This window comes from Lupinus angustifolius, chromosome LG17 (assembly GCF_001865875.1).
Source record: "Lupinus angustifolius cultivar Tanjil chromosome LG17, LupAngTanjil_v1.0, whole genome shotgun sequence".
In the NCBI taxonomy this organism is placed as follows: Eukaryota; Viridiplantae; Streptophyta; class Magnoliopsida; order Fabales; family Fabaceae; genus Lupinus; species Lupinus angustifolius.
Window position 1 is genome coordinate 8,994,412 of NC_032025.1, and position 10,753 is coordinate 9,005,164.

General features: G+C 37.8%; 2 protein-coding genes across 2 annotated transcripts in view; one reads left to right on the forward strand and one right to left on the reverse strand.

Moving 5' to 3' along the window:
* LOC109331501 (pentatricopeptide repeat-containing protein At1g77170) lies at positions 588-2,449 on the reverse strand. The gene has a single exon (XM_019566041.1). The coding sequence runs from the start codon at positions 2,318-2,320 to the stop codon at positions 956-958; it is 1,365 nt and encodes a 454-aa protein (XP_019421586.1). The 5' UTR covers positions 2,321-2,449; the 3' UTR covers positions 588-955.
* LOC109331502 (protein phosphatase 1 regulatory subunit pprA-like) overlaps positions 3,738-10,753 on the forward strand; it is a 12,033-nt gene continuing 5,017 nt past the window's right edge. Inside the window, exons 1-2 of the mRNA XM_019566042.1 lie at positions 3,738-4,116; positions 4,200-4,430. Of these exons, the coding sequence (XP_019421587.1) occupies positions 3,841-4,116; positions 4,200-4,430 (507 nt within the window). The 5' untranslated portion in view covers positions 3,738-3,840. The remainder of the gene's footprint in view (positions 4,117-4,199; positions 4,431-10,753) is intronic.

The following is a 10,753-nucleotide window of genomic DNA, read 5'->3' on the forward strand; positions in this document are numbered from 1 at the left end:
CGCTCATAGGAATTGAACATTTGCCCCTCCCAACATCCTGATGTTTTTTTTAGTACTACCAAAGGTATCATCTTTTTTGGATAAGAAACGAATCTCTTTCAGAGTGTCTAGCTGCCACTCCCAACAAATGTCGTTCCCAGGAATTGAACTTTTGACATTTTTGTCTTTATGGGGATGCAGTGAGACCTTACACTACCAGACTAACGCATTGTTGGTCTAACACCCCCGATGTTGAAATAACAAGATAAAGCCAAGATCTTCTATCACTTCAAAGTTTTTTAATGCCATAAGAAAAGTAAATATGCACATACGTAGAAACAAAATATGCACACTTTGCTCAAAGATTCATGTTCTCCCATCCATCTCCACGGGTTATAGAAGTTAGAACTCCTATTTTAACCCCAAAAAAGTGACCTCGGTATATAAAAACAAATCTCAGACTAGGAAAAATAAATACAATGATCCAAATTAATAAACCCACCAAGATTGTGAACTAAGTAGTTAGTTAGTACATGAAGGGGAAAAGTGAAAACAAAATGGCAAAAGAAAACATTGAATTCCAGATATATCATCCATCAACTGTTATGAAGTAAAAACATCCCTTCTTTATACAGTACAGTCAAAAGAACATAGGAAAGAAAACATCATAAGTCTGAATTCGGCATATCTATAAGTTCATGGTTATGTGTGGATATTAGGCATAACATGAAATGATTCTCAATCCTATGTTACTAGACTTAAACCTGAGTTATGAAATCTTAAAACTTAAAAGTCTACTTAGAGAATTTTCAGTCTTTCCTCTCTCCCCCAAACACAAATAATACTGGTTTTGGGAATATCATTGGTTTATTGAGTATATTGCGAAAAAAGGCAAAAATTCAATTCATGAACAACACAAGGACAACAAAAATGGAATGTAAAATCCCCAATGCTAAGGTAAATAATTGTTTAATATTCAATCTGACTTTGTTGTCAGGCTGTAGCCAGGAACCTTAGCAAATTTTCTTTCTTTCATGATGGCTCTTATTCTCTCCACCTCCTTCCACGTGCCTTTATTGGCATAGATATTAGACAATACCACATAAGAACCATCACTCCAAGGTTCCAGTTCTTGCAAATGCTTAGCTACCCACTCGGCCATATCGACATCCCCATATTTTTCACATGCACCCATCAAACACCCCCAAACTATTGAATTTGGCTTCATAGGCATCTCCTCTACCATTTTTCTGGCCTCGTCAAGCAATCCTGCTCGACCTAACAGGTCAACCATGCACCCATAATGTTGCAACTGAGGTGTTATGCCATAAACATTCTTCATCATATCAAAGTAATATCTCCCATCTTGAACTGTCCCTCCATGCACACAAGCACTAAGTACTCCAACAAAAGTCACATAATTAGGCTTTACTCCTGCCTCTCTCATAAACAGAAAGCACTCAAGTGCTTCTTTCACATGCCCATGCATCGCATAACCCACAATCATGGATGTCCAAGACGACACATTCCTTTCCTCCATCGTCGCAAAAACTCTGTACGCCAGGTCCATCCGGCCACACTTCCCATACATATCTATCAACGAATTCGGCATCAAAATATCCGCCTTCTCCATGTCCTTAGCCTGGAAAACACATTTATGCAATTGAAGAGCCAAATCCAAGTCACCAATACTTCCACAAGCAGACATCAGACTAACCATCGTAACCCCATCTGGTGCAACCCCATGTCTCCTCATCTCAACAAAAACACCCATCGCATCCCTCGCAAGCCCGGCCTGCGAAAACCCACTGATCACCGCATTCCAAGAACCAAGCTTCGGGTCAGGATTTTCATCGAACACCTTACGCGCACTTCCAAATTCACCCGCTTTACAATACAAACCAATAAACCCACTTTCACAATACTCATTTGACTGCAACCCGAGCTTAATACCAATCGAATGGACCTGTTTCCCAAGCCTGGTTGAAAAAGTTTGGCACACTGCTTTGAGAACAATGGGCAGTGTATAGTGATCAGGTAACACCCCGGCACGGAGCATTGAAACAGTGACGTTAAGTGCCTTGTGTGGAGCATGGAGCCTAGTGTAGCACCTTATGATATTGTTCCAGTTAAATGGGGCAGGGTTTGATTGTAGAAAATGGGTGGTGATGATATGGGCATGAAGTTGGTGCAATTGTGGTATGTGAGTGCAGTTAGATAAGTGGGTAGTTATGAATGTTACTGGGTCAATGGTGCTATGGGTTGTGTTGATTGATGTAGTGAAATGAATGAAGCGGAGAGAAGTGAGAGGTTTGAGGTGGAAGACTTTGAGCAATGGCATTAGTTATAGTGTGAGGGAAATCAGAGGGGATTGTGTTTATTGTGGTGCTTGATGCTCCAACATCGTTGTCAATGATCACAGTGGTTCTTTTACTCTCCTAAGCAGGAGAGTCTCATGAATGAATATAGATACAACATTTCCTCCAAAAATATCATACCTTACAATTCCTTATGTAAGTCCTAAAAATATGTGTTAGATGATATATTTACAAGTAGTAATTACTCTATTGTTTAGAAGGACCTATAAAAATATTTATAAGAGGATACATTTAGATTAATATAATGACTTTTATATTTTTGATGCATAATTTTTTTTCCATATATCATTACTCAATATTATAACTATGTTTATATCAAGGATGAAAAATACCATTGTCATAATCGATTAATCCAAGGTTAAATCATAATTGTTTAATTAGTGTAAAAATCAGTTTCATAAACGTTAGTAATTAATATCTAATTAATCGTATGCTTAATTTTACTCATTCATTTTCATCTAAATCATTTCTAAAATATATATCTATGACTTGAAAATTCAAGAGTATCATATTATATGAGAGATAAACATCTAAAACTGTACCCTATTACATCATAGACATAAATAAATAAAATGCAATAATAAAAGCATAACAAATATAGATAAATGTGTCAAACATATGATAGCTTGATATGCACCTTTTTCACTTTATCTTATTTAAACTTTGTTTTTGTCTTCATCAAAACACATATTTACTTTCAAAATCTCTACTATAGTTATTCCTTGAATGTGCAAATGCATCTAGAAGATGTCAAAACTTTGCACAGCAGAAGATTCAAAATAAACAGAAATTATAGTATATTTGATGACCCAAAAAAAGATTCAAAATATATAGAAAATTAGAAATTATAGTATTTGATGACCCAAAAAAGGATTCAAAATATATTGAAAGAGCATTGTTATTTCCTACTAAATTCTCATACTAAATCATTTTACTAATCTTTCTACACATAAAAAAGTGACATATGTCACTTGTAATCTAATCATTAATAATTAAAGTATCTTATCGTGAAATGTTATTTTCTTGTGGGTAGGAAGATTAGTAGGAGGATATATCATTTTTTCATGTTGAAATTATAGTAATTACCCATGCTTAAACTCTTCATTTCCTTGTTATTTTTTTTATACAATTAGATATCACTTCACACTATTTTGTATAAAAAATATCAATCCCAATGAAAGATTACACTATCAAGAATTAAATCATTTTGATTATTCTAAAAATTTAGTAGAAACTTACCCAACTAAACTAAGATATTCTTCATCTTCATGGTTCATTGCTTTGTTCCTGATTCTACAAATTTTACATCTTCACCAAGTTAATACATCTAAATTTTTACACTATTAAATTAATGGGTCAGCCCAAAATTTCGAGTGGATCGGGTCAAGCTCTATTCGAAAGAGTTCGAAACTGTTCCACGAAAACAGAATCTGAAACTCACCTTTAATTTAGCGTTATCATTGAATGATCAAGTAGCGAAGAAATGGAGAAGGAGAGAGTGGATCTGAACGCAGAAACTGAAGAAGATCCTTCATCATCAACGCTTCTCGATCTCACAAGTTACCAGCTCCATGATCTTGACTCGGTCGAGTTACCACTCACTCTCACCGAGTTAGACCTCACCACGAATCGCCTTTCATCTCTCGACCCTCGCATAAGTCACCTTTCCTTTCTCAAGAAACTCTCTCTTCGTCAAAACCTCATCACTGACGACGCCGTTTCACCCCTTTCTTCATGGACCACACTCTCCACTCTCGAGGTAGTTATTTTTTTTAACGAAGGCTCTGTTTGGATGAATTTATTTAAGAAAAGCAATTTTATGATTATGAACTATAATTACAGGAGCTTGTGCTGAGGGATAATCAGTTGAAGAAGATTCCGGATGTTAGCATATTTAAGCAGCTTTTGATATTTGATGTTTCTTTTAACGAAGTTACTTCATTAAATGGCTTGGCTAATGTCTCCAACACGCTTAAAGAGCTCTATGTGTCGAAAAATGAAGTTGCTAAGATTGAGGAGATTGAGCATTTTGATCAATTAAGCATTCTTGAGCTTGGTTCCAATAAATTACGGGTTAGTTATCTGCTACCCTCTGTTGTAATGTATTGTGCTTAATTATGAACAAGAGACTCTCGTATTATTAATGATGAGTAGAGAATTAGAAATTAATCGTAGTGTAAGTTGTTTAGTATGGGTGACATGATGTCATTCTATTAGAGTTTGGGCCGAAAATCTCGGTGGGTTTGGGAGATTATCGTGAGGAAGAGGGTGAGGTGTTTATGTTTTTGTTCCTTGTTGAGGTCAACTGATAGGGGCAAGCCCATGCCTCCTATTACAAAGGTCTATGTTAGGAGAAATAGGAAGTAGAGTTAGGCAAGCAGTTACTTTACTTTTCTGTTATGTGGGAAGTTAGTAACTGAATTGTATAAATAAGGAAGGGTGGGTTTGTATTTCATAGTTTTGGAAATACTTGAATGAGAAGCAACCGAATTGGAACAATTCAGTTACTAGGGTAAACTCTCTATCACTCTTGTAATCCCTTCTATTCTTCTTACAGTTCAATAAAGGTTCTGCAGATTGATCTTGAATCCCTAGCATTTCTCTATATTCTTCTTAATCTCAATTCTCTAGGTACTAGTTCTAACACTGGTATCAGAGCACCAAGATTCTTGGTGTGGTGCCCTGTGACGAACTCATCCACGAAGAAGCTGCTTATGGTTTCAACTCTCGAGGAATGGCCAGAAACTCAGAAGATTGTGTGCAAGAAAGGGAGGAATTGCGTCGTGAAAGAGAAGAATAGAAGATACAAATTGAATTGAATGAGGCCAGAATGAAGAGGTTAGAAGAAGTCTTTGCACAACTCACGACGAGGCCTAGGGTTCATCATTCCTCTGATGAGGGGAGTGGAATTGGTGGATATCATGCTATGAGGGAAAATTGGGACAGAGATAAGTGGAGAAAGCTGTAAATTCCAATTTTCTCGAGTGATGATGCGTATGGGTGGACTAATAAGCTGGAAAGGTATTTTATGTTAAAGGAAGTTAATGAGGAAGAAAAGTTACAAGCTACGCTAATGGCTTTGGAGGGTAAGGCTCTTAGTTGGTACCAATGGTGGAGTAGGTGTAACCCATAACCTTCTTGGGAAGGTTTCAAGATTGCTATCATCAGAAGGTTCCAACCTTCATTAGTTCAGAATCCTTTTGAACAACTTTTAGCTCTAAAGCAGCAAGGAAGTGTGTTAGAGTACATAGAAGAATTTGAAAAGTATGTGGGAGCTTTGAAGAAGATAGATCTAGAATTTGTCAAAGACATTTTTCTCAATGGATTAAAAGAAGATTTGAGAGCAGAAGTTAGGCTATATGAACATCCTACTTTATCTAAGGTAATTCAGAAAGCTATCATGATAGAGGAAAAGAATGTGATTTTGAGTAGGAAATCTAACTCTAGTTACTAATCAAGATCAATTAATTCTAGTAGAAGTGGTGGGCCTAGTAGATCGATAACTGTGGAATCTAAACCATGGGAAGATAAGAGAGCTGCCCCATCTTTTGTGGGTAGTGTCTCAGGCAATGTTGGAAGTGCAAATTCCACAAAAAATTATAAAGCCAATGGAGGGGGCTTTAAGCACTTGAGTGCAGCTGAAATGAGAGAAAAAAGGGAGAAAGTGTTGTGTTTTAGAATGGTCATTTCATAATGATTTTGATGGAGGTAGAGTATGTAGGGGAGGAATTGAATGATGATCAATTGGAAGAGCTCAATCTGAACTCTCTCCAATTATCATTGTGTGCCATGGCTAGATTTACCATCAATAAATCTTGGAAGGTGGCAGGTGAACTAGAAGGTAAAAAGGTGGTGATTTTGAGAGTCTGTGGAGCATCCCACAATTTCATCTCTTCTGAATTGGTGGGGAGGTGGCAGCTTAGGGTGCAAGATACCTCTGCTTATACTGTGGAGGTAGGAGATGGGCATAAGATCCAATGTAGAGGGAAATGTAGAGATGTGCGGTTGCAAGGGTTGGAAGTGGTCCAAAACTTTTATCTCTTTGGACTTAAGGGGGTGGACTTGGTTTTGGGGCTTCAATGGTTGGCAGAATTGGGTGAGGTCAAAGCTGATTTTGGTAAGCTGGAATTAACAGTAAGGAAGGGAAAGATGGTGCACAAAATCAGAGGAGACCTTTCCTTAGACAAAACTCAATTGTCTTTGAAGGCATTTATGCAAGTTTTAAAGGAGGAAGGAGAAGGGTATTTGCTGCAATACTCAGAAGATGACATCGATTCAGTGAGGAAACTAGAGGTTCCAGGGGTCATTGCAGAGGTGTTGAACCAATTTGAAGAGGTTTTTGAGGGCATCCATGGTCTTCCACCTCAGAGAACTCATGATCATACAATTCATCTCAAAGAGGAGACTGGCATACCTAACATAAAGCCTTACAAATATCCTCATTACCAGAAGAATGAGATTGAGAAGTTGGTGCTAGAAATGTTGCAATGTGGAGTCATCAGACCTAGTGTCAGTCCTTCTTCTAGCCTTGTAATCTTAGTTAAGAAAAAAAATGGTGGATGGAGATTTTGTGTTGATTAGAGAGCACTTAACAAGATTACTATCCCTAATAAATTTCCTATTCCTATTATTGAAGAGTTATTGGATGAGTTAGGGGGGCAAGGGTCTTTTCAAAACTAGACCTAAAATCAGGATATCATCAAATAAGAATGAAGGAACAAGATATTGAGAAAACAACTTTTAGGACACATCAAGGACACTATGAATTTGTAGTAATGCCTTTTGGGTTGACAAATGCATCCTCTACTTTTCAAGCTTTGATGAATGAGGTCCTAAAACCCTTTTTAAGAAGATTTGTGTTGGTGTTTTTTGATGACATATTGGTGTTTAGCCCTACTTTAGAAGACCACTGTGGGCATCTTAAACAAGTATTAGGGGGTACTACAACTGCAGTGCACCTTTGCTCTGAGCAGATTAGAAAGGTATATTGTTTTAGCAGAGAGGGTAGAAGTTGATCCAGCAAAGGTTGAAGCTATGTGTTCTTGGCCTCTTCCTAAGGATATCAGAGGTTTTAGGGGCTTTCTAGGTCTCACTGGGTATTACAGAAAGTTTGTAAAAGACTATGGGAAGAAGGCTAAACCCCTTACTGATTTATTAAAGAAGGAAGGGTTCAAATGAGATGATCAAGCTACTTTAGCTTTTGAAATTCTCAAGGTAGCTATGATTGATCTGCCTAAACTAGCAGTGCCTGACTTCTCTAAGGTTTTTGTAGTAGAGACTGATGCCTCTAGTAAGGGGTTGAGAGTTGTCCTTATGCAAGAAGGTAAACTCCTAGCATTCTGGAGTTAGGGTTTATCCTTGAAAGCACAACAAAAATCAGTGTATGAGAGAGAATTGATGGCTTTGATACAAGCAGTGCAGAGGTGGAGGCATTATTTGTTGAGAAGGCATTTCATAGTCAAAACTGACCAAAGAAGCCTTAATTTCCTTAATGACCAGAGATTGTTTTCAGAGGAACAGTTCAAATAGGCAATGAAACTCATTGGAATGGATTTTAAAGTACAATTCAAACCAGGGAAACTGAACCGTGTGGCTGATGTATTATCCAGAAAGGGAATGTATGCTATCTCGTTAGTAAACCAGGTTGACATAGATAACTGGACACAAGAGGTAGAGAAGGATCCTAAATGGCAGAAAATGATTTAAGACCTTATTGTAGCACCTGATTCTCATGCAGGGTTTGAATTCAAGAAGGGTATGCTACTACATCAAGGTAAGTTAGTACTAGCCAGAAGCTCCAACAGAATTCCCTTGATCTTGAGGGATTGTCATGAATCCCCTATGGAGGGTCACTCTGGGTACTTCAGAAAAAAAGGGTGGCAAGTTATGTATATTGGGTTGGAATGAAAGGAGATATTAAGAAGTATGTGGAAGAATGTGAAATTTGCCAAAGGTACAAGCACTCTACACTCACCCCTGGGGGTCTGCTGCAACCACTTCCCATACCTACTCAGGTTTGGATGGAAGTGTCTATGGACTTTATTAGGGGATTGCCTAAAAGCAAAGGGAAAGACACTATACTGGTAGTAGTAGACAAGTTATCCAAATATGCTCACTTCTATGCTTTAAGTCATACATTTTCTGCCATGGATGTTGCTAACTTGTTTGTCAATGAAGTTGTTAAGTTGCATGGATTTCCCGCAAGCATCATTTCAGATAGGGATCCAATCTTTTTAAGCAATTTTTGGAGAGAATTGTTTAGAGTGGCTGGAACACAATTGAAGTTAAGCACTTCCTACCACCCTCAAACTGATGGACAGACTGAAGTAGTGAATAGATGTGTGGAAGGGTACTTATGGTGCTTTGCAGGACCAAAACCCAAATAGTGGGGGCAGTGGTTAGCTTGGGCAGAGTTTTGGTACAACACTAACTACCATAGCTTTATTGGTATGACACCCTTCAAAGCTTTGTATGGTAGGGATCCTCCTATACTATTAAAAGCTACAAAATTTCCTTCTAAGGTGGAAGATGTCAATCAATTGTTGCAAAGAAGGGATTCAATTTTGGAGGAACTTAAACAAAATCTAATAAAGGCACAAGAGCATATGAAAAGACAGGCTGATAAACATAGAAAAATAGTGGAATTTCAGTTAGGGGATTGGGTGTTTTTGAAGATTCAACCCTACAAATTGAAGTCTTTAGCCGCTAGACCTTGTGCTAAACTAGCAGCAAGGTACTATGGACCCTACAACATCATCAGCAAGATTGGAGCAGTAGTATACAAGCTGGAATTGCCTGAACATGCTAAGATTCATCCTGTTTTTCATGTATCTCTCCTTAAGAAGGCCATCAAACTAAGTCAGCAGCCTCAACCTCTTCCAGCATTGTTAAATGAAGAATATGAGTTAGAGGTGGAACCAAAGGGTATTTTGGAGTTTACAGAAAATCAGCAAGGAGTGGTGGAAGTTTTGGTGAAATGGGCATAATTGACAGAAGATAACAACACTTGGGAAACTGCTGCCAGTATACAACAAATTTTTTCCTCTTTTCCCCTTGAGGACAATGAGAAATAGGAAGTAGAGTTAGGCAAGCAGTTACTTTACTTTTCTGTAATGTGGGTAGTTAGTAACGAAATTGTATAAATAAGGAAGAGTGGGTTTGTACTTCATAGTTTTGGAAATACTTGAATGAGAAGTAAACGAATTGCAGCAATTCAGTTACTAGAGTAAACTCTCTATCACTCTTGTAATCCCTTCTATTTTTCTTACAATTCAATAAAGGTTCTGCAGATTCAAGATCGAATCCCTAGCATTTCTCTATATTCTTCTTAATCTCAATTCTCTAGGTACCAGTTCTAACATCAATTGTTGCATGCTTGGTACTTGGTGAAAAGTTGTAGATGGTTTCCTTAGTTAGTGAGTACTAATTCCGGTTGAGATGTTTGTGGCCTAACAACGTGACGTGGCCTGGAACTATTGCCTAGAATTGGCCTTCCTAATTGTGCTGAATAAGGGCTAGACTTATCGGCTTAAATTGAGTAGTTAGTCAGTTAAGGTTTATTTAGCTCACTAGCTCAGCAGACTTGGGTGGACTCTTTGGTTTTGTAAAAGAATTAAAAGACAGAAAACATAAAAGAGAGGAAATGAGAGAAACTGAATATTTGTAATTTTATTTCTTGAATGAATATGATCAAGCTATCCCCTTTATATAATCCAGGGGAAGCATTACAAGAGAGAATGAGAATGAGAATGAGAGGTAACGTGAACAACAAGTTACCTCCCCTAACTAACTAACTAACTGTTTCTGGTAACACAGAAACAGAACAACTATCAAATAAAACTGATTCAGTAACAACCATACTGAATCAGTCCATAAACCAAGACTTTAAGTCTTATACTCTAATATACCCCCCTGAAACCTAGGGTGACTGATTAGAGAATCTAAATCAGTGACTTTAAGTTGTTTCCTTAGCAATAAAAACCTTGCAGTGGCCAAAGGCTTTGTAAGGACATCTGCTGTTTGAAACTCAGATGGAACATGTTTAACTAGGAGAGTTTTGGCATGAATTTTGTCTCTCACAAAGAAGAGATCAAGCTCTATGTGCTTGGTTCTGCTGTGAAGAACAGGATTATGTGCCATTGCTACTGTACTTAGGTTATCACACAAAATCAGAGGAGTTTGATGAGGAATCTTGAGTTCAGAAAGAAGGGACTCAACCCAAATCATCTCCTGAGCAGCTAGGGCAAGGCTCCTGTACTCAGCTTCTGTGCTGGATCTGGACACTGTCTGTTGCTTTTTAGACCACCATGTAATGACATTAGGACCCATAAAAAGACAAGCCCCTGAGATGGACTTCCTATCATCAGGACCAGAGGCCCAATCTGCATCACATAGGC

Bases quoted from the DNA above. Each gene is read 5' to 3' on its own strand.
- LOC109331501 (XM_019566041.1), bottom strand. From the start codon at position 2,320: ATGCCATTGCTCAAAGTCTTCCACCTCAAACCTCTCACTTCTCTCCGC.